This window comes from Gopherus flavomarginatus, chromosome 2, assembly GCF_025201925.1.
Source record: "Gopherus flavomarginatus isolate rGopFla2 chromosome 2, rGopFla2.mat.asm, whole genome shotgun sequence".
Taxonomy (NCBI): domain Eukaryota; kingdom Metazoa; phylum Chordata; order Testudines; family Testudinidae; genus Gopherus; species Gopherus flavomarginatus.
In genome coordinates this window covers 254,687,649-254,712,089 of record NC_066618.1, presented here as the reverse complement: position 1 = coordinate 254,712,089, position 24,441 = coordinate 254,687,649, and the positions used below count along the sequence as shown (strand labels likewise).

At 43.0% G+C, this 24,441-nt stretch overlaps 1 protein-coding gene across 2 annotated transcripts in view; it reads right to left on the bottom strand.

Annotated features, from left to right (window-relative positions):
• Window positions 1-24,441, bottom strand: part of NECAB1 (N-terminal EF-hand calcium binding protein 1) — a 126,818-nt gene that overhangs the window by 99,860 nt on the left and 2,517 nt on the right. The window contains exon 2 of one of the 2 annotated variants that reach the window (XM_050941080.1): window positions 15,496-15,520. The exons of the other annotated variant lie outside the window; for it this stretch is intronic. Within the exon in view, the coding sequence (XP_050797037.1) occupies window positions 15,496-15,520 (25 nt within the window). The remainder of the gene's footprint in view (window positions 1-15,495; window positions 15,521-24,441) is intronic. 2 annotated transcript variants of the gene reach the window in all.

The following is a 24,441-nucleotide window of genomic DNA, read 5'->3' as shown; positions in this document are numbered from 1 at the left end:
CATCAATGGCTATTAGCTAGGATCAGCAGGGATGGTGTCCCTAGTCTCTGTTTGCCAGAAGCTGGGAATGGGCAACGGGGTGGATCACTTGATGATTACCTGTTCATTCCCTCTGGGGCATCTGGTATTGGCCACTGTCAGAAGACAGGATACGGGGCTAGATGGACCTTTAGGTCTGACCCAGTATGGCCGTTCTTATGTTCTTAAGCTTTCCATCTTACACAGAGCTCTTCTTCAGGCCTGCCTCTCTTTCCAACAGAGGTTGGTCCAATAAAAGCTATTACCTCACCTACCTTATCAGTCTCAACTTTTCTGAAGTCATTCCTTCCTTAGACAAATCTAAGTTACACCAAACTCCAGTATCATTTGCCTGGGGAACATGGCCTCAAATTGTTTTGCAAACCTTGCTTGCTTTTGCATGCCTTCTCCAGTGTCTTTCATAAACATGATTTATTTAACCTCCAGCCACAGCTCCCTGTCTGCCTTGGAGTCAGAATACCCCTAGATACCATATGCGGATGGACAAAAGAAGGAGCTATACACTGTGCCTTCCATTCTAGCTCATGGGCACTTATAATACATTTTCACAAGAGTTTTCATTTTGTCTATTTTAGAAGCTTTCCTTCAAAGATCTCCACTTTAGTTAATTAAAACTCACATCTCCGTGTCGCCATGCCCATCTTGCAAGAGGTCAGTGAGACAGATAGGTTAAGTGACTTCCCCACAGTGAGTCAGCAGTAGAACCAAGACTAGAGCCTAGGAGACATGGCTGCCAGTAAGTTGCTTTAACAGTTAGCAGTTCCCACATGGGAAATCCACATGCAGGGGAACTATATTGTTCTTTTGAACTCAAAGACAACCCCATGTGATAAAAAATATACATAAAAATAGTGGGGCATATGGTGCATCCAACTGTCCTTCTCCAAATGAGACATAAACAGGTGTACACACCCAGCAAAAGGGAGCTATGGTGAATACAAGATGTGCAAAAGGCAGAGAAAAGTGTGGAATTGCCACAAGATCATAGGGCAGAAGGGAGTTAACCAAAACAATTCCCCTTCCCGCCCTTTGTTTATCCTGTCTACTCAGAATGTAAGCTCTTCAGCTCAGAAACTCTCTAACTGTATTCAGACAATACCTATCACAAGGGGGCTCCAATCTCAGTTGGGGTCTCTCAGAGCTACAATTCCTAATACAACTATAGTGTCCACAAAGGAAATGTGAAACCCTCTCAGGGTTGAGAAAAGGTTAAAGGCCAGTTGAACTATTCATTCCACCTGGGTGGTAATTAGTTACTTACTTGTCAAACAGATGGTACCTCTACACTGCAATAAAACACCCATGGCTGGCCCTGGCCAGCTGACTCAGACTGGTGGGGCTGGGGCTGGTGGGCTATAAAATTGCAGTGTAGCTGTACAGGTTCAGGCTGGAGCCTGGACTCTGAGGCCACCAGAACTGGGAGAAGGTGGCAGAACCCCAGGAAAGGGTGTGACCCAGGCCCCAGAGGCTAGGTGGATGCTTTAGGACTTTGGACTGCACCTGTACATTTCCTTACCTAGAAGGGGTTTGGACTATCAGCAGCTCAGCCAGAGGACTGAGTGGGATGCAAAGCCAGAGGGCAATGAAGATGGAAAATCCCTGCAACTTTGCACCTGGACACATGAGGTGAATGGGTGATGAGTGCACATGATTACAGGCAGACTTTCAGTAGTGGGGGATGTCACATGACACTGGGAGATCATACAGCTAAATGGAAGCCTTGTCATGATAATGGTCACTGTTCAGCATCTCATGCATTAGAGTGAGCAGATGTGGGGAAAAAATTTATTCAGGCCACTAACTTAAAGTGAGAACTCCTCATGGTTAGCTCCCACATGTACAGTATAAAGTAGCCAGTAAGCAGGGCTACTTTTAGCATTTCTGACTAATTGTTTAGTGAAGAATACAAGGGCTACTATATTTCTATTGTCCAAAATTACCAAGATGCAAATGCACAGTGCAATTCCATTTCAGTTTGCATACTGGGAAATAGTTTTTGAAAAGTGCCATCATCATTTAAAAAAATTATGGCACATGCACAAATTGCAGTTTTCAGCTCTCATAATGAGGCTATACCATGACTAATTTTCAGTGAAGCACACAAAAGCTTTCATCCTTCCTAAGCATCATCCCTCTGCCAGGTGCAAATGATTAAGCAAGGTAGGGGAGAATCAGGGCCTACGTCTTTAAATTTGCTCTTTCTCAAAACTTAAAAAAAATATGAAAAGGAGGATTTTGAAGCACTGAAAAAGGATAAAGCACAAAGCAACAATCTTCCATCCCCAGCATTTAAGCTGCATCTCTTAACCCTTCTCAGCTTCAAGTCCCCACGGAATAAGAGGGAGGCATTCGCTGTCATACAGGGCAAGAAAAGATAGGGAGCCTGGGGTGGCAGCCAGCAGCTTATGAATGAAGAAAAGTGAGCCAGACTGTCACAATGATCTCAAAAGCTTTCACTGAAAAGCTGAAGTTCCCAAATTAATTTTAAATGAGTTAATTGGGCTAAAGAACAAGATGGAGGAGAATGAGAGAAACTACTGACATGCGTTGCCAGCCCCGGAGAGCATTCATCTATACAGTAGAGCGTATGAAATAGAAGAGATCCAAACAAAACACTTCTTTCTGCTTTATAACCACCAAGGGCCAGATCCTCAAAGGTACTTAGGCACTTAATAATTTCAGTGGGTGTTAGGTGCCTAACCTGCATAAGTGCAATTGAAAATCCTACTAAGTGCTTATCTGCATCTTTAGGTATCTAAATACCTTTGAAAACCTGGCCTTAAGTGCCAAGTTCAGACCACATTCACTTTTAGAGCAGAACTGAATGTAACTCGAAATTCAGCTTAAATACAGGCCCATAATTAGACCTGACCCATCCTTCGAAACTGCTATGCAATTTGCCCTTGCAGAGGCAGTCAACGTGACTTATAGGACACCCAGATGAGAGAGCACATGTGCAAAAACACACTTCCACGTCCCAGCCCCACATTCTAACTACAGAGGGCTTGCACAAAATTGCCCTAGGCATGGCTGCCTCTTTTCCTTCATTTGATAGAGAGCCATCCTGGGCACAGAACTATCAGCAATAGATTCAAACATGGCATGGACAACTTCAATGATTTAAAATAATTTTCTCTGTCTCTCTTACTTTTGCCTAATTTGACTCAGTGAGTGAAGAGCTGGGAAGCTGGCCAGGATGCAAGGAAATGAAAGAAAAACGTGAAGTGTGAAGAATTGCAAACAGCATATCAGCTGAAAAAATATTGATGAAGAGTGCAGAGAAGATGTCAAGTAATGAATTTTAATGTGCTACGGAATAATAGATGTTTGTCTATGACATTCAAAGCACTAGAAATAAAAAAGATACAGATCCTTAACCAGCCTGGCAAATGCACTGTGCTTCAATACAGACTGTGTTTTTGGATAGATATAGTGGTAGTATGCTCATTTCACAGATGGAGAAGCTATTTTACATAAGCAGACCCAAGAATCCACAACATCTGAGTGGTATAGCTGGAAAGAACTCAGAAGCTCTGGCTCAGTCCCCAACTATAATCATAGTTTTTCTGTAGAATGATTAATAGATTTTAAGGTAAGTAAAATCCATTTATTCATTGTTGCAGCATGACTTCTCAGTGACCTGCTGCACACTGTGGTTAGATGTTGGCTGTGTGTGTGTGTTTATTTAGTGTGCTGTCCCAGCTCTGCACAGATAGCAGACCTCAATTAAACTACCCAATAAATTCACAGACTCGGTTTTAAGTGAAGGCTCCCAGCCATGTTTATTGTCGATGAAGCATGGTAATAGCACCTGGCAGATTCTATGAGGCTACTAAGACATGTACGCTCGTGACAATGGACACAGCTCACGCAGAGGTGGGACTTTCCATTCCCCCCTCAGCTGGTCAAAGACACTGGCTCTGAGATATATCTTTACACACCAGTACAAACAAGTTGCGTATTACCCCTGATATATTAGGGTGCCACCCTCTGATGTATTAGGGTGCCACCTATTCTCTTATATCTGTTGGTTTGATTAAAACATCTCTATTTATTATGCTGTCATCCTGACCTTATCCTTAAGGATGAGTCAGTGTGTTCCTGTTATCTTTGGGGAATGTGCTGGTATTGAGGTGTTCTGGTACTTCTGGAGTATGCTTGTGTGAGTGCTCTGTGCCCAGCACCTTTTAGGAATATGTGTTTTTGCAGTATTAGCCCCGTGCTTGCCAAATTCTGTGAGCAGGGCCTGCCTTTTGCTCACAACCTGACTTTGCTTCATATTGGTAAAGTTTTAACCACTACTTTAGTTCAGGCCTCAGGCCTCATTCTAGGCCTCTAATACAAGGGCTTATGTCTCAGGCTCTCTTCCTACTACACATACCATCTATTCCTCTCCTTACTGGCTGTCCCCTACTATGATGACCTGCCACTATTCCTTCCATGATAACTTTCTTGAGATTATTTCCATCTCTACACTTGATGTGACCAACACATGTAAGTTTGCGCCTGTTGCTTTCCGACAGCAGGATCTGTTTCTCTTCAATAATATTTCTAACATAAGTATTCCGTCGTCTTGTCTATCCAGGAGATATGCAACAGTCTTCCCCAGCACCACATCTCAAAAGCTTCAGTTTTCTTCTTGACAGCAGCATCAATTTCCTGTGATTCACATCCAAAAGTCACTATGGACAAAATTAAGCTTTTCAGGAATCAAACCTTCATACATTTTGAGATGACAGCTTTTCCAAACTTCTGTAGGTATAGGTCTCTAGGTATACATCTTGCTGGGCGTAAGTAAACTTGCCTATAGCTTGATTTGAGTGCCAGGTTAAACTGCAAAGAGTGTGACTGACTGTGTGCTGGAGATGGTGTTTTTGGGCTAGTTGAGATAAGTGGGAATACCCTGAACTGATAACTTTGAAATGTGGATAAGGTGAAGACATAAGTGATTAGTTCCTTACACAGTCTTCAAAGCGATTGGTCCTTACATGATCTGTATGATGTCCAAACCAATTAAATTTAAGAAGCATAGATTTTAGTAGCTAGTAGTGTGTGACATGATTTGGAATTATGCTATCGCTCTGTATATAAACAGCCTGGGCCTGGCCAATGTGGGCTTAGAGCTAGTCCATGCCTAATAAAGGAACCTGAGTGATGAGCTGGAGTCAAACTGAGTTTGGATCCCAGAGAACTGGATGGAGTGTTCTCCAAAAGTGGATGAAATGTTCCAGATAAGCCAAGTGCAAAAGGTTTCAAAAGGAATCCCAGCAAGGCCATGGCTGAATGAGCCATTCCTAATCTTCTTCCAATTTCTATGGAACACCCTCTTTTATTGGATATGTTTGATCCCAAATAATTAAATTCATCTACTGCCTCTATGGCTTGACCATTAATTGTGATATCTGCTCTCATCTTGTTTTTCTTAATTATGTCAACGTACATGCATTTCATTTTTGCTTCATTCAGTGATAAGCCATACTCCTCACTGGCTGTTTTTACAAACTACAACATTTCTTGAATTGTTTTTGTGATGGTAGCAAAGAGCATCATGTCCTCAGCATATCTGAGGTCAGTTAAGAGTTGTCTACCAGTGGAAATCCCAGCAACTTCCACTTGTCAAAACCTTCCAGGCCTAGCCTCATAATAAATGTGACCAAAAGCGGGGCAGTGAGTGGTTTCCACTGGACAGGGTGTGACACAAGGGTTTATTCTGTCCTCAAGCCTCTTCAACATATAGGCCTGGTCCACACTACGCTGTTAAAGCGATTTTAACAGCGTTAAATTGATTTAACGCTGCACCTGTCCACACTACACTGCTCTTTATATCGATATAAAGGGCTCTTTAAATCGATTTCTGTACTGCTACAAAACGAGAGTAACGCTAAAATCGATATTACTATATTGATTTAGGGTTAGTGTAGACGCAAATCGACGTTATTGGCCTCATTATTTTACAGTAGCTACCCACAGTGCACCGCTCCAGAAATCGACGCTAGCCTCGGACCACGGATGCACACCACCGAATTAATGTGCCTAGTGTGGACGCGCACAATCGACTTTATAATGTCTGTTTTATAAAATCAGTTTAAGCTAATTCAAATTTATCCTGTAGTGTAGATGTACCCATATACACAGAATTTAGGGCCTAAGGGACCACCATTATGATCATAAGATCTGACCCCCTGTATGCCACAGGCCATAGAACTTCGTTGAGTGATTCCTGCCTCTAGAACCCAGTATTAAAGGCAGGAATTTGCAATGCTCTCAGCTTTGAGTGCTTCAAAAACATTTTGCTTGTAAATCACTATCACCATAACTAAGATTTAGTGAAAGCCACAGCCCCACAGAAGTTTCGCATGTAAAAATCAATGTTTAGCATGCACTTGAGCTGTCAATTGAAAAAACCTTTAAACATGGAAATGGAATTCAGATCTCTGAAGAATGGAACTTGTTACCAGATATTTGACTGATGATAACAATGGTACAATTCTATCATTGTTATGTTCATTTATTCTATGTAAATTATATGACATATGAATTATGAATGAGAACTCAGTGTTTGCATTATGAGTCAATCATGAAGAGGTGCTGAGCAGCTGCAACTCCCGTTGGAACCTGAGGGAGCTGTTGATTCTCTGTCACTCTCTGAATTTTACCTTATATTAAAATTATCCTGAGTCCTTTGGCAGTACACTTTTGATGAGCCATTGTTTGCATTGTGTTGGAATTGAGGTGAAACCAAGACTCCCTCGCAGTCCATATGACTGACTTCATTGGAGCCAGGATGTCACCCACTGTACTAATGTTTAAGGTAATTCTGTACATAGGAGAGCATATGAAATTATCAAACCAGATATGATTATAGGGATGCTCTTTTAAGACTATTTAACAGTCTTTATAATGCACATTTAAAAACCCACATGACTAAGTGACAACCGAGTTCCTGTGTCATAAAAAGATTGGGATGTATGGAATGAAAACATATCAATGTGAAAACAGTAACAATTTCTGAAGGCGAATCTAATCAGAATGTAAGTTTTATCAAAAAATTCCACTTAAGTTACTTGCTGAAAGAGAATATTTTTCAAAAAGCTCAGTGCTTGCATCAATTTAAAAAAAATAGAAATCAGACAACAAGCTAGACTCAGAATCAGGAGAGAGAGAGAGAGTGTTGATCTTGGCATTATAATATTTTATATTGGATCTGCAGGTTTTTTCCACTGGGCACTTGGTATTCTGACCGTGCTCTCTTGATCCTTTGTTTTGGTCTGTGCAGTTGGTTCTTATTTTTTCATCATTTACTTGCAGTCATCCTTCATCACATGCTGAGTAATGTTCCTATCTGTAGACAAATAGAGGCATCTACATTTAACTTGTTTCTTGTAGGTCTGCCTATTGCAGCTCTTTGTTTTTATTAGGTCGCTGACTAGAGCTGGTCTTAATATTATTGGGTAAGGTTGTGAAAATAAATTTGGGACCCCAACCTCAAAATGTAACCAGATCCTGGCCAGTATTGTGATTGCAGCAAGGTGGGTTTTAGCATATGCCAAAACTTTACTTCATATAAAAATGGGTGGGAGAATCTTCATCCTAATACCAACCTCTTGCTGCAGGAGAAGTGGAGCACATGTACAGGGCCGGCTTTATGAACTGCAGGGCCCGATTCGAATACTTGGTGGCGGTCCAGGGCTTTGGCGGCACTTCGGCGGCAGGGGTTCCTCTCTGGGTCTTCCGCAGCACCGAAAGACCCCCCCCCCGCTGAAATGCCGCCAAAGACCTGGAGCACCCCCCTCCCCACTACCAAAATGCTGCCGAAGACCCGGAGCGCCCGCCCCCACGCTGCCAAAGACCTAGAGCCCCTGCCTCCCGCCGCCAAAATGCCGCCGAAGACCTGGAGTGGACCCCCCTGCCGCTGAAATTCTGCCGAAGACTCGGGGACACACACACACACACACACACACACACCTCCGTGGAAGCTGGGTGAGTAAAAAAAAAAAAAAACCATTAAAAAGTCGCCTAAGGCGCAGGGCCCTCTTAGGTGCGGGCATGGGGCCCGATTCCCAGGAATCGGGGGAATCGGCTTAAAGCCGGCCCTGCAAATGTAGTTTGTTCTGGAGTCCATACATGGTTCCCAACATCTACAAGTTTATTAAGCTTCAGTTGCCCAAGGAAGCTGGAGGCAAGTGGGGGTGCTGCTAGGTTCCCAACCACTGTAGGGTTCAGTGTGATGGCTGGGGAACTTCAGCATGTTCTTCAGGATTTACAAACTTATTATCACAATGAACATCCAGCGAGGTTGATATTTTACACATGGGAAAACTAATGCACAAAGGGTAAGTGACTTTACCAAGGCCTCAGAGAGTCGGTGTCAGAATGGGGAATTAAAGTCTCTTGCTATAGAACTGTGCATCTAGTTCACTAAACCAGATTATCCCCCACGCCACTGGGCTGCTCTCAATTGTGGCCAGAGGTCACAATGGGAGAGGATGTGAATTAAATGCAGACAGCCATCTGGGAGGTAGCTTGCATAGTCCTTTGTGCCATCACTGACAGTTCAGCTAGTACTAGCACTCTGTTTTGAACTGGTCTGGAGTCAAGTAACTGGTTATTTAGGTCCCCTGAAGCCCAGCCTCAGATGCCTTTAGGTGTGGACTAGATTAGTAACAATTTCAACCTTAGCCATTAGCTGTGTTTTCAAGGCTATCTCCACACAGACTAGGGCTGGGGGCTTTTAAAAGGCTGAGGGTACGTATGCTTTGCATATAGAAGTCCCCAGAAAAGGAAGAGAGCATGTGCAGGCCTCATTACATAGCAGGCAGTCCACAGAGAGTTGAGCCAACGTACTGGTGAAGGTCAGGCCAAGCTTTCCCACCCCCCGAGAGACGAAAGCAGAAACTAGCGAGTTCCCCCCTCATTCTCTTGAGTGATAGCAGTGAAAGATTTGAGGATGCTAAAGGGGAAAAGGGCAGTGAGAAGAGAGGAGGCCTCTCCTCACACTCAGCTTCAGAGAGGTGGAGTGAGAATAGAAACACATCAGGATGCAGGTGCTGTGCAACTGCCCTGTGATTATTGTGTGGCACTTCATGACTCCATTTAATGGTGAAGCAGCTCTCCAGCAATTCAAGGATAAGTGCCACTTTCTGAGATCAAGAGATCTGGTCTCATCGCCCTCCTTCGCTCTTTCTTTCTGTATTAACACAGACTGTTTGCTGGTGGATTATTGGGGATATAGGGAGTATGTTTGAATGTCCACTCTTGTGCAAACAGGGAAGGAGTATAGGAGGATTTTTGGCTCAAGGATCCATGGTCAGAAGAGGCCCCAGTGACCAGTAACTGGTACAGTGCACACTTGATTGTAGTCAACTGACCACATGCTGCTGATGCAAGACCTTAGTTCCATGGTTCAGCCCTGTGTCCTTCAAACCATGTCAGAAGGTGAGTGAGGGGATTACTGCAGACAGTAATGGAATCACGTGGTTCCGATGCAGCCAGCATGCATGGCACACACTGTTGGCTGTGGGGAGAGGGAGTGAAGATTGTTTAGTGGGGAGAGATGGGGAAAGCCAAAGTTTTGGTTGTCCCCACCCAGTATATTTTTGCTTCCCCTAGACCTGGGGGAGGAAGGGGGGCAGAGAGGAGGCGGAAGGGGATGACAAAAATGTTTATTTCACAGGGAATTCCACAAATTAAAAAATAAAAATTCTGTTTGAGAATGGAGGGGAGGAAATTAACATTTGCTATGAAATGAAATCCTGAAAAAAATTCATTGCAGGTTGATTGAAAGTTTCATTTTGATTTAGACCTTTTTTTTTAAATTGACATAATGTCAAATAAAAGGATAAAACAAAGTTTGTTTTAAAACAGAAAATTAAAACATTCCTTTCCCCAAAAGGTCTAAACCGAACATTTTGACAATATAAAAATTATTTTTTGCAATTTTTTTCTTTCAAAATGAACTTTCATCATAATGTTTAGCTTTCAATGAATTGGTGTCTATTGGAAAATTTCCAACCAGCTATACTCCTCCTCCTTACCCTTAAATCATTGGCATTTCTTACTTACACGTTGTGCTCCCTCTGAGTAAGAGAATCAGGCACATGTAAGATTGCCAGGTATTAAAAATGATGTTGGTCTAATCCATACTTTGCATTTATGGAAATCACCATCAGTTATCATCAGCCCGTTTTGGTATGAAAATGTGAACTACAAATATAGCTTAGTCACCTGATCTTGTTGAGAGCGTGGATAACTGGTTAGAACTGGAAGAAATCAACAAAAGAGTTCAAAATTATGCAGTGGTATGCATGCCTGAAGTGGTACAGAGGCCTATTTAACCTGGCCACTTTAGCAAAAGAAACACAACCCACCTGAATGAAAGGTTAGAAAATACTCATGACATTTAGTCGTCGCTTATAGGAATATGACTATTTGGTGGTGCAGTTTATAATTTAGAGCCATATTTAACTGTCATAAGGGTAATACAGCCATTTTAGCATTTGTGAGTGGTGGTAATTATGTTTCTATTTAAAAGCAAGATTTCTATGCTCTTTGATCTCTCATTTCACTTTGTTTTTAGAAGAAGTCATGTATTGTCCTTTGGGGTATTCCATATCATCCAAGTCTAGATTACAACATTTTATACCAAGGAATTGTACTATTTCAGAATCTACTGAGTAGTTACCTAGCACGAGTAAATACTGCTGTTCTGTGAACAAAATCCTGTCTTTTGTTTAGGGAGATGTATTAGGGCGGCTGGTGGGGTAAGGTGGAACAGAGTAGTGACAGCAACAGCCATGCATTCTGCACAATACACACTTTGCAGTTGCATGGCAGGATGGCTTGGAGTAAGCTGGCACAATGTGCTGCCAAACTCATTTTAGTTCTCATTTGATCAGGAGCAGCACATGTGCATGGCTAGCTCATTCAACTGACTACATCATAGGGGTTAGCAGGAGGGCAAGACATATCTCCTATCTGGTGGACATGGGAAGTGGACCAGTGCACTGGCTGAGTGTTCCACCTCTTGAATTCTAGAGGAAGATCATGTCCTGCTGCTTTGCTAGGGAGCGGGAAGGGATGATGTTCCTTGTGCCTTCTTACTTCCCAGAAAGCTAGTTCAGGACAGGGCAGGCTCTAGCTTGTAGTGAAGAAGTCAGTTCCCAGAACTGGTCATGGGTGATACCTGGTTCATGAAATACCCTAGATGAATTCTTGATGCATTCCCCATCTGGTTGAGACTGGAATGTTCTATCTCTTTGGGTATAAACATTGACCTTTCGTTAATTGTATTTTTAGGGCAATACATTCAATCGGGACACTTGCATTTGAAATACCTAGATTAGTTTTCCTACTACTTGTCAAGCTGTAACTAATAAGGTTGCTTAATATCTAACAGACATATATTTCTTCAGTGTCAGGATACAGTTTGGATATTTTAATTTCTCACTGAAGGTAATGTAAAAGATTGCTATGATTTCAAAACAGCACTATCTTAACAATATGTGCATGAACTTACATACGTTACTGCAACAAACACGATACACTAATGTAAGCAGAGTCAGGATGAGCGCTACCCTGACATCTGGTGGCGAATTGTAGAGAATGTGGAAAGAATTTTAAGAATTTGCATTGGCATCCACCCCCTTCCCCCGCACTTAGCATAACCCCACAGCAGCTTGGGATGGTGATTTTAACAGCTCTGGGATCCCCAATTTCTTGGTTATTGGGGCAGGGAAAAAAAGGTTGTCACCCTGATTGTGTGAATGGGGAGCTGTGGGACTGCTTTGTGACAGAAATGACTCGACCTCAGTTGGGTGGTACTTGCTAAACAGGGGACATGGATTCCAAAACCCTATGAATGGAGAGAGGTTGGGGACTGGTGTGTGTACCTGATGGTATGGGCTTCTTTTGAGGGCCTGGAATACCAATTGCACATCCTCCTCTCTCCAATGTTAAAGAGTAGAGCTAATTTTTGATTCTATTAGGAGTCTATCTGGAGACTGCTGAGCTGAATTAATGTTGGGCCAATGGTGCACCAGCACCAGGGCTCCCGTACTAAGAGCTGAAATCAGTGAAAGAGCTGAATTGAGATCACAGAGTGCTGTGTTAACTAGTGGGGGAGCCTGAAGACCTATTGTTAAACGGCTGGCAGAGCAGAGCAGAGCAGTTTGCAGTGTGTTGGAGCAGTCCACGGAACAGTGGAGTGAAGCAGTTTGCAGGGACAGCTGGAGTAGCGGCACAGCTGGTGTGGTGGAGCTGGTTGTGGTGAAGGCTGCAGCAGAACTCCATGGAGAGGCAGAGCAGTTGGCCCTGGCCCACGTAAGGTGCCCCTTAACACCCTGTGTGGACTTTCCCCCCAGGCTAGCGGGGGGGTAAAACTCTGCAGATAAACTCTCAAATTCTGGGGTAGCACTGACCAGAGACTTTTGGGTTGTTGGACTTTGGGGTGATTGGACTTAAGACCCTAAGGGGAAAAGGACATTGCCAAACGTACCTGGGGGTGGGTTTTTTGTTTGTTTATGGTTTGTGTTATAATCCTGTTTGTGGTGTTTTTCCAGTGGGATGCCGCATTGTTTCCGTCCTTTATTAAAAAGATTTTGCTACACTCAGACTCTGTGCTTGCAAGAGGGGAAGTATTGCCTCCTAGAGGCGCCCAGAGGGGTGTGGCATGTAAGTGTCCCAGGTCACTGGGTGGGGGCTCGAGCCGGTTATGCATGGTGTTATTGAAACGGAACCCCTGGATACTGAACCCGGCCCTTGTTGCTGCCAATTCAGAGGGGCAGAAGGGTTACACTAATATAACAGTAAATCAATATTTGGTTTCCTACCATACTGAACAGATGTCATTTACAATGCAAAGCACCCAGTTGATAAAAAATATTTTGAAACATTTGCTGACAGCAGCTTAAACATGCTATATATGTGGCCAGCCTTCTAATATGTAACTTCCTCAAACAGTGGTTATCTCATGACAAAGTCTTAGAAACGCACCTGATTGCTTTTAGAGTACATCTACATTTGCGCTGGATGCTGTAAGTCCCAGCTTGCATACACTTACCTGAGCTAATTGGATCTGAGCTAGCACACTAAAAATAGCAGTGTAGCTGGGGTAACATCGGTGAAGGCATAGGCCAGCTGGCTGAGTATGAAGCCGGGGGTCTAGGCAGTTACACACTTGGGCAACTAGCCCAAGCTGCTGCCCATGCAGCCCAGGCTACACTGCTACTTTTAGCATGCGAGCTCAAATGGAATTAGCTCGGGTAAGTGTATGCAAGCTGGGACTTAGACCTTCCAGCTCAAATATAGACATACCCTTAATGTGGCATGAGTGTTTACTCTGCTAAATCACAAAAGAATGGAAATATGTTAGGTTTGTTGGCATTCGGGTTGAGCAAACATTGATACAAGTACAGTTTCAGTTTCTGATTTGTTGAGTCAAGTTAATACTTAACTAACGGGTTAAATTATCACCTTAGAATCAGGATGTTCTTTCCCATGAGTTTCTCCTTGCTCTAGTGAGATCAAGGGTTGTGAATTTCAAAGACAAATTGCCTTTAGGCTTACATGCCATTGGACTATGCTGGGCTAATCAGGTTTGTCACTGACAGGGGATTACTTCCCCCCTATTTGAATTAACAGAGTATGGACAATGCTATTCTCTCATTGCAGGACTGGAGGGTCTTGGCTGTCATAGAACCAGCTGTTTCCACTGTGCGTTGGGGCAGTGGAGGGAACGTATGGTTCCAAAGGATCAGGAGACAGATCCTCAGCTGGTGTAAACGGTCACAGCTCCACTGACAACAATGGTGCTCTGACAATTTATAGCAGATGGATATATGGCCCCAGATGTTTTCATCATATGTGGTCCACAAGCAGCAGATCTCCATTAGACTGAGGTCTACAGACTGAAAAAGAGTGAGAGTTGCTGTAGTGGAATATAGCATTTAGGAAGAGTTTCTTCCCACCCCCACTCCAGCCCTCGAATGTGCCAAGATACTATCTGCAAGATTTATTTCTATTTATCTTAGTTACTTACATGGTCCCCATTACACCTCTACCCTGATATAACATGACCCGATATAACATGAATTTGGATATAATGCAGTAAAACAGTGCTCCAGGGGGATGGGGCTACACCCTCCAGTGGATCAAAGCAAGTTCAATATAACATGGTTTCACCTATAATGAGTAAGATTTTTTGGCTCCTGAGGACAGCGTTATATTGAGGTAGAGGTGTACCACATGTATGTATCCTCACAACATCCCTGGGAGGTAGGGAAGTGCTATTAGCCTCATTTTACAGATGGAAAACTGAGGCACAGAGCTACTAAAAGCAGGGTATTGGACGAGATGACCTCTCAAGGTCCCTTCCAGTCCTACAATTCTGTGATGGAACAAGGTGTTGAACTTGGGTTAAAACTAGAACCTGATCCTGCAGCACTTACACTTGTATTTAGAAGTCCACTGGTTTCCCTTGTGATGGTCCTCATAATGCAGTGGGACTGCATGTGTGTGTCAGAGTTTCCAGTATTTCATTCTAAACCTACTGTATTTTACCTAACGGAACAGCATCAGTCCATGCTAATGGAAAATCACCAGTCCATGCTAATATACCAAGAGGGTTTTGTATTACTATGAATTACACATGATTCAGCACATTCATCCTGCCTCTGACATATGGACAGACAAACAAATATCTGAAAACTGTGGGAGGAAAGCAAATTTGACTTGAGGAAATATATTTAAGTATTATAAAATAGTAGAAATTGAGCTATTAGTAATATTTAAATGGCATTTATAAACACAGTTACTAATAATACATCTGCATGCAATGAACAAAGATGCTAGTCAAATGCCTAAGCCAAATTTTGCCTTTGGGTGCATGTGCACTTAATTCACTGAGCCAAATACTGCAGTTATTACTCAAGAAAACTATTGACATCAATGAGAGTTTAGCCTGAGAAAGCAAGATTTGGCCAACTGATGCTGTGTGCACATAGCCAAAGGTAGCATGTGTCCACACGTGCACAGACAGTTCTTCTTAATAAGAGTCTGCCTGCTGTATGTAAAAGAACAATTGGTAGTTAGCTTATAAAATTAATTGGTATTCAAAATGGCAACCAATTTTACCACCAGAAGGTAGCTGCTACACTCTAAGACCTGCAAAAAGATCCACCTGGACAGACCTTTGCACCTGTGCATAGTTCCATGGACTGCAATGGGATTCCATGCAAGCACAAGGGTCAGCCCAGACCCAATTGCCAGATCAGGACAGAAAATCAGAAGCATCAAACATCATGTGTCTGACTTCTAGAGTGACAACTACTACACTAACAAAAGCCAGTTTTCACTTGAATGTGTTCAGTGCAGCCTAGTTTATCAAGCATTAAAACACAGGTTTTGGTCTGACAGATTTGTCTGAAGAGAAAAAAAAGAATCGGAAGAGACTGGTCTTACCATTTTTGTCTGCTCTTCTCAGTATCTAAACAGAAAAAGAGAGACAGGAATCACTTTCTGTGTGACACTGTATGACACTGCAGATTGTAAACAATGAGCATTTGCTTCTTTTTCATTCCACCACCATATTTCACAATGTGGTAGCAAGAGAGGCCCCAGATTTGCTTTTGTTCCTCTCTCAGACTGAGCTTTCTTTAACCCCGGTGCTGTGCACTCATAAAGCCAGGGCCACAGTAATTATTTGTGTTTATATATATATATTGCTGACAAGCACTGGACACATCTACAGGGTTATACATATGTATCACTGCAGTTATACACAGCACTTGTCAGCAATTAAAATGGGAAAATAAAATCTCTGCTCTGAAGGGGTTATAATCTCATCGACAAACAAACTTGCACTGAAATAACTCAATTGGTTTTAATTTGTGATTTCAGTGCGAGTCTGTATGTGAACACTCATTTCAGAATACAAGTATCCTATGACAATTTAACTTGATTTAGTACCCATAAGCTAAAAAGCACCTGGACTTTCACCAAACTTACCAGAGGTGTGAATTAAAAAGCAATGTAATTATTAAGGTGCAAGTTTCTATGTAGACCAGCCCTAAAGGTACAAGAGGTGGTACAAACAATGGACAGAGTGTGGGTGTTAGAGTGCAGTCAATCCAGGACTCGTGGGTTGTTAGTGATTTAAAGGAGCAGAAAGAGACTGTGTAATGGAATGTTAAACTGTATTATACTCTTCATCCAGCAGGTGACATTGTGTAAAATACCTCATTTAGACCAACCACAGCCATACCTGGCAGAGCATTAAAGGATCTAATGGTGAACATGTCTGGTATGTATAAGCAAGCTCTGTAGCCAGTCCATATCTGGTACAGAAGAACATGTCAGGAGGAAACTAAGAACAGAAACAGAAGGAAAACAGCAGCAAAGGTTGCAGACAAAAGAAACAGCAACAAAGGTTGCAGGATCTCATCAACATGCCATTCGTCAATGCTTGAGAGAATTCTGCTTTGATAAACCTTCAGAATGAACAGACTGGAAACAAGATTTTGCATTATTACCAAGCTACACAAAGAAACTGGAGATACACAGGTATCATTTTTTCATATATGGTATGGGGAAGCAGGCAGAGCATATTTTAAAATCATTTGACTTTACTGAATACAGTCACAAAGATGACTACGAAAGGGTTCTGGCTATGCTTGATGAATACTTTATACCTCAGAGAATTGTGGTTTATGAAAGAGCATATTTTCATCAGAGAATTCAGTTTCATCAGAGAATTGTTGAATGTTTTATTAGAGCTCTGCATGTAATGGATAAAAACATGAAAATATCAGACAAGCTGGTTATTGGGTTAACAGACAAAAATCTTTCACAGCAGCTACAACTGAAGAGAATTAGCCTTAACCAGGGCTATACAGATAGCAAAACAGTCAGAATTAGTTAAACAATAGAACAAAAGGCAGGAGCAACCTGAAAAGCCTAAACCTTGCCTAAAAGCTATAAATGGACATTTGAGTGTTTAAGTCATTATCATAAAACCCCTGAGGCAGGGAGAGAGAACTCCCAGGCTAAGCCTACGTCCACACTACAGCTTTAAATCGATATTAGTAAAATCGATTTTATAAAACAGGTTTTATAAAATTGATTTTACGTGTCCACACTAGGGCACATTACTTCGGTGGTGTGCGTCCATGGTCCCAGGGTACCATCGATTTCCGGAGCGGTGCACTCTGGGTAGCTCAGTAAAAGAATAGGACCAATAACTTCGATATCTGTCCACACTAACCCTAAATCGATTTAGTAATATCGATTTTAGGGTTACTCCTTTCATTTAGCTGGAGTACAGAAATCGATTTTAAGACCCCTTAAAATCGATTTTAAGTGCCTTGTAGTGTGGACGGTTACAGCGTTAAATCGATTTAACGCTGTTTAAATCGATTTAACGCTGTAGTGTGGACCTGGCCAAAGAAGGACAAATTCCAGCCTACATGCCCAAGGTGTGGAAAAAGTCATACCCCAAGAGATGATGCACATTTAGCCAGAGGCGCACTGTGTAATACATGTGGACAGTTTGCAGCTCTTTGCTGCACCAAAGCAGTAAGGGAGGAGTTAACTCATATGACAGACAGACAATCAAGAGCATTCTTTCTGGAATCTTTCACTTGTGATGACACAGAGCCTGCCTGGAGAGTGAAACCGAATATTTTTGGCAAGACTACTGACTTTTAAATTGATGCAAGAGCTGAGGTCATACTCATGTCAGAAAGGGCTTAAAATCACCTTCAACCCCTTTCATAGACAAAGTCACTCGATACACCTCTGACTACCCCGGAGGTATTCTGAAGTGCATGAGCCACTTCACCACCAAAACATCTTACAAAGAGAAAAGCTATGCATTTGGACTGTATGTGACCAAAGACCAGAAACCTCCTCAGCCGCAGTATGGCACCCACGATGGGCCTAGAGAGAAAGGACGAAGAACTCAGTGGAGGATTTGATGATATGGGGCTTTTGAAAGGAGATTCTGTACAAATAAACTTCAGAGACAACGCTGGATCATACAATGTACAAACATCTCTACCAGAGAGGCCTTGGAAGAGACTTGCTGCAGATTTAGGTGAATTCAGAGGACATCATTACCTGGTTGCTGTGGACTATTTTTCCTGATATATAGAAATAATGGACTTGAAAGACATAACATGGTGCAGTGTTATCAAGAAACTGAAGTGCACTTTTGCTCACTTTGATATTCCAGAGCAGCTAGTGATGGACAAGCTCACTGCAGCAGAATTTAAGTTGTTCTGAACAAAATATGATGTTGATCATATTACCTGGAGCTCTCAAGCAAATGGAGAGGCTGAGAGAGCTCTAGAGACAGCCAAGAAAATCTTCGAGCAGGAAGATCCATTCGTTGCTCTTCTAAACTACAGATCAATACTAATGGCAGCTACTGGATATAGTCCAGCACAACTCCTGATGGGAAGACAACTCAGAACTACTGAATGAACTACAAGGATGAATACATCTGGGGTGTACAAGCAAGCTCTGCAATCAGTCCATATCTGGTACAGAAGAACTTGACAGGATGCTTCGGGAATGTGAGCTGGGAGGCTGCTGCAAATGTAAGAGACTGTGAATAAAGACAAAGGGTTAAAACTGGGCAAGGAGCCCAAGGGAGCAGTCCGCAGAGAACCTTCTGTGGAGCAAATGGATGACTGGGTTCAGGAGGCAGTGAGATCAGATATGCGGGAGCAAGTTTGTGCATTGCTCTGAAATCGGGAGGAAGCTTGAACTGGTTGTGGATGAAAAGGGGAAAAAATGAGTGTAGAGGTGTAAGAATGGGGAAAGCAAGGTCAGGAAACTGGCAGAGGAAGATGCTGTTGCAAGCTGTGTTCTGGATGGACTAAAGTGGGGGGAGAGGCCAGGAAGAAGGAGCTTACACTAGACTAGGCAGGAATTAAATAAAGAAAAATACATTTCAAAAGGGAGCTGCTACCATGGTGTGCTGTGGAGATACGTGATACAAAATTGAAACGTGTGGAGTGTAACTACTTTGTATCATGACTTCTACTAAGAGATCTAAATTCTTATCCACAGATGGTAGAGGCCTGTATTTACCCCACACTGCAAATGGTGCATGTCCCAGAAGCTGTCTAAATAATCAGGGTGAACTGTTGGACTCCTCATGCAAAGCCTGATTTGGGGACCTAGATGGAAGATAAGCTGATGGATTCTTCCAGCCCTCCTACCATCTTGAAGGAAGAACACAAATAATGTGAACATCTGGGATGAAATATAGTTTGTTTGGGGCCCTCCCCACACCTGCCCCTTGCAACATTTTGGGCCAGTAGCTCTGTGTTATGCTCAGCATTCCCCCCTGCCTCCAGCTAGGCCCCCCCCCCCCGCAAGGCTGTTCCTGAGTATCTTGGAGAATGCCACTCTGGAGCAGTGCTCCATGATGCATGGGTGTTTGGAATCCTCTCTCCATAGGCTGCCTCCGCCCCCCAGTACAGAGGTGTCTGTTGCCATTTAAGGCCTTGTACCCACCTGAAGGCAGGCCAAGGTAGAAACTTGTTCCTATTGGAATCCGAGGCAACCAGTCAGGTAACAGCTGAGCATTATTAACAGGTTGCCACAAGACAGAAATGGAAAGCTTCATCTGAACAGAAAAGTTTCTACAGAAATATGTAGGCACACGGAATGGGCAACATTTTCCAAATGGGCGTGAGTACTTATGATAAGTCAAGGCAAGAGGTTTGCTTTCTAAGCCAGTTAGAACACAGCAGATCAGTAACGGTGCAGCTAAGAAGCTAGTGAGGATTAGTTTAAATAAATCACCTACAGTAGCATTACTTTATAGTCTTTATTAAAGATTGGATTAATTGAAAACCCAACATCCGAGCACCCCTGAAATTTGAGTGTCCTAACCCTCTGTGTGATTGCTTTGCCTGACTGTATGTTGTTTGACATAGGAACAAAGCTTAAAAAAAATAAGCTACTGATCCAGATCCAGGCCTCCCTTCATAAACTCAGATCTGAACTTTGGGCTGTTCAAAATCTAGATTCGGTCCATTCTAAACTAAATTTAGTGGCTTTAATTAATCTCCGGTTAGTACCTCTGAACAAAGAGGACTTTGCAACTCAGCTCTCAATAGCACGATTGGGCAGCTCGGTTTCTGCCTTTTTTTTTTTTTTTTTTTAAACAGTACTCTGGAAACACTCTACTAATACTAACACCCAATTGCTAAAGTATGAGGATCTTAAGCTTGAGAAGGTACTACCGAAAAGCAAAAATGCAGGAGGAGCCTTGTCAGAACAGTTTTACACTCGGTAATATTCTTTTAATGGCTAAAATACAACACTAGGATCCTAGCTGATACTGTGGGGTTTTTGCTGTTGTTGTTGTTGTTTTGTTTTGTTTTTTCATTTGGCAATCAGTATTTGTTTTTCTTCTGTGTTTTCACATGCAACAAACATCAAAATGTTTCTCCATTTTCCCTGCTTCCTTGTTTGTGCACCAGCAACAGTGATGTCTGTAAGAATGTGCATTGTACTGGAATTAGTAGCTGTTACTTAATATCAGCTGTAGAGACAGCAAGAGAGCTCATGGTGGTCTTGCTTCCTTTTTTAATGCCAAAGGACAGAGAGAAAGAGTTGTGAATTTAAAAAAAATCAATATTTTGAGATCTAGAGCTAATTACTAGGCCTGGCTATGCCAGACTCTACCTGATGAAAAGAGGATAGCATGGAGCCCCCAAGGGGGAGGCAAATCCATAGTGGCAAGTGCAGAAATCCTGCTCCTTGAAAAAAAGGTGCATGGGTTGAATTGCCTGCTGGGAGGGCCTGGGTAAACATGGCTAATGGGCTGAATAATGAGAAAATAAGTGGGATGTATCCAACACAGAGCAAGTGGCACAACCCCGATAAATAAACCACCCAACTTATTTGTGCCCTGAGCAATAATGATGTATGCACAATACCACCATCTGAGTGGTCCAGCTAACACACTAACTAGAGACATCCAATGTCCCAGGATATGTCTACACTACGGGATTATTCCAATTTTACAGAAACTGTTTTTTTTTTAAAACAGATTGTATAAAGTCGAGTGCACGCGGCCACACTAAGCACATTAATTCGGCGGTGTGTGTCCATGTACCGAGGCTAGTGTCGATTTCCAGAGTGTTGCACTGTGGGTAGTTATCCTGTAGCTATCCCATAGTTCCCGCAATCTCCCCCACCAATTGGAATTCTGGGTTGAGATCCCAGTGCATGATGGTGCAAAAACAGTGTCGCGGGTGATTCTGGGTAAATGTCGTCACTCAATCCTTCCTCCGTGAAAGCAACAGCAGACAATCATTTCACGCCCTTTTTCCCCTGGATTGCCCTGGCAGATGCCATAGCATGGCAACCATGGAGCCTATTTTGCCTTTTGTCACTGTCACCGTATGTGTGCTGGATGCTGCTGACAGACGCAGTACTGCAGTGCTACACAGCAGCATTCATTTGCCTTTGCAAGGTAGCAGAGATGGTTACCATCCCTATTGCACCGTCTGCCATTGTAAATTGGCGATGAGATGATGGTTCTCAGTCATTTTGCACCGTTTGCATTTGAAAATTGGCAATGACGGTTATCCATCCTTTTGTACCATCTGCTGCTGTCATGGGTGCTCCTGGCTGGCCTCGCTGAGGTCGACTGGGGGTGCAATGACTCCCCAGGTCATTCCCTTCTTTATGTTTGGTCTAAAAATAGAGTCAGTCCTGCCTAGAATATGGGGCAAGTGTACTAGAAAACCAGAGAGCACAGCCGCTCTGTGTCAGCCCCAGAGATCCTGCAGAAATGATGAGCTACATGCCCCCCTGCAACAACCCCACCCATTGCTTCCCTCCTGCCCCAACCCTCCTGAGCTACCATGGCAGTGTCCCACCATTTGTGTGATGAAGTAATAAAGAATGCAGGAATAAGAAACACTGACTTTTTAGCGAGATAAAATGAGGGGGAGGCAGCCTCCAGCTGCTATGATAGTCCAGGGAGTACAGAATCTTTTCTTTAGACATGAAGGGGGGCGGGGGCTGATGGAGCTCAGCCTTCAGCTGCTATGTTGAGGACGGTTACCAAGCCTTTTGTACCATCTGCAGGGAATGACCAGGAGTCATTCCCATTTTTACCCAGGCGCCCCCGGCCGACCTCATCGAGGCCAGCCAGGAGCACTCACGGGATGATGAGGATGGTTTTCCGCCATTTTGTACTGTCTGCCATCAGGAAAGGAAGGGGAGGGGATGCTGCTGTTCAGCGCTGCAGCACCGAGTCTACCAGCAGCATGCATTAGACATACGGTGACGTTGAAAAAAGGTGAGAAACTATTTTTTTCCTTTTTCTTTCATGAAGGAAAGGGGGGTAAATTGACGAGATATACCCTGAACCACCCCGGACAATGTTTTTGACCCTTCAGGCACTGGGAGCTCAGCCAAGAATGCAAATGCTTTTCGGAGACTGCAGGGACTGTGGGATAGCTGGAGTCCTCAGTCCCCCCTCCCTCCCTCCATGAGCGTCCATTTGATTTTTTGGCTTTCCATTATGCTTGTCACACAGCACTGTGCTGAGTCCCTGCTGTGGCCTCTGTCTATCATAGCCTGGAGATTTTTTCAAATGCTTTGTCGTTTTGTCTTCTGTAACGGAGCTCTGATGGAACAGATTTGTCTCCCCATACAGTGAGCAGATCCAGTATCTCCCATATGGTCCATGCTGCAGCTCATTTTAGATTTGGGACTGCATCGCCACCCGTGCTGATCAGAGCTCCACGCTGGGCAAACAGGAAATGAAATTCAGAAGTTCGCGGGGCTTTTCCTGTCAACCTGGCCAATGCATCTGAGTTCAGATTGCTTTCCAGAGCAGTCACAATGGTGCCTGGAGGCCAATACTGTCGAATTGCGGCCACACTAACCCTAATCCGACATGGCAATATTGATTTCAGCGCTACTCCCCTCGTCAGGGAGGAGTACAGAAATCGGTTTAAAGAGCCCTTTATATCAATATAAAGGGCTTCGTTGTGTGGACGGGTGCAGGGTTAATTTGATTTAACGCTGCTAAATTCGGTTTAAACGCGTAGTGTAAACCAGGCCCCATTCTCAGCCTCTGTGCAAGTGCTTATATTTCAAACAGCATTGCATTAGAGTATTGGAGGCACTTAGCATCGAACTTGGCTCCTTCAGAGCAGCAGTGCTCAAGCAGTCACTGGAAGGCCATACCATAATACACCCACCCACAGTGAGTTTAACATAAGGAATCACTAAAGTATATCAGCATTACCTGGACACTCATGTAATAGATAAACATTAGGCAGAAGACTGGGAGCCCAACTATCATTTACTTACCTTCCTCATTAGGGTGTTGTGAACAGGAGAAACTTTAATTTTGTATAGCTGTTTGAAGATGAAAGTGCTATATAAATGCTCAGCATCATTACTGGGATGTTACCAATAGGCAGTAGTCAGTTAAAAGAGGAGAACACTACCCAACCTACCCCTGCATCAACACACAGGAACATGACGCCTGGCTAAATAGATGATTTCTTTTCTTGGAATTGCAGCCACACAGATTATAGAGAGAATTCAGAAATCTGTTATGGCATCCGAACACGATGTATTTAGGTGGCAATGTATTGACATCAAAGGCAGCCATGCGCCGTATTGTGAGTAGACAGGAACAAAACGTAGGTAATGTTTACTGTGTTGCAATCATACTTGGCTAGTGTACAGCTTAAGATCCAGCTTACCTGCCCCCCACCTCCCTTTGGAGGAGATACTTTGGTGCTCTTTTTAGGGCCAAACCTTCTGCTACTTATGTATTGGTGAATCTTTGTGAGGTCACTCCGAGAGGATATTCCCCAATTTAGGATGCTGTTATCTTTAGCTGTAGGCTCCACTTGTACTCTTATCTCTTTTTTTTCTCCTGCAAACCAGAGATTCCATCTCTTTGTAATGCATGAGTAGAACTCCCTTTTGCTTTAAGGAGAGTTATGCATACACACAAAGGGACAAATAAATCTTGTAGGAGCAAAGTGATATCAAGAAACAGCATTTTTAATATATATAAATATAATAAAATGCAGTAAAGGGTAGGCCTCTCAAATGATTACAGCAGGGATCTATAAAAATCATTAAAATAGTGTAGTTTTTACTGAACGCTCAGTAAAATTGTTGGGAAATCACTGGGAATTTTAATGTGGTCACTTCAAAGGTGTTTATAAATGTAAGGCCCTTAGTGCAAGTTTCATCGTTGATGAATATAGATGTGTGGGCCTATATAGATGTTATGAACCTATCCTGTGCTTTGTATTTTGAAGAAGTCAGCAGTGAAAGTTGGTGTAATATTGTGTAAATCTATGGAGCTTGTCAAATCAAAAACATAGATGCACTGACTGATTCAAT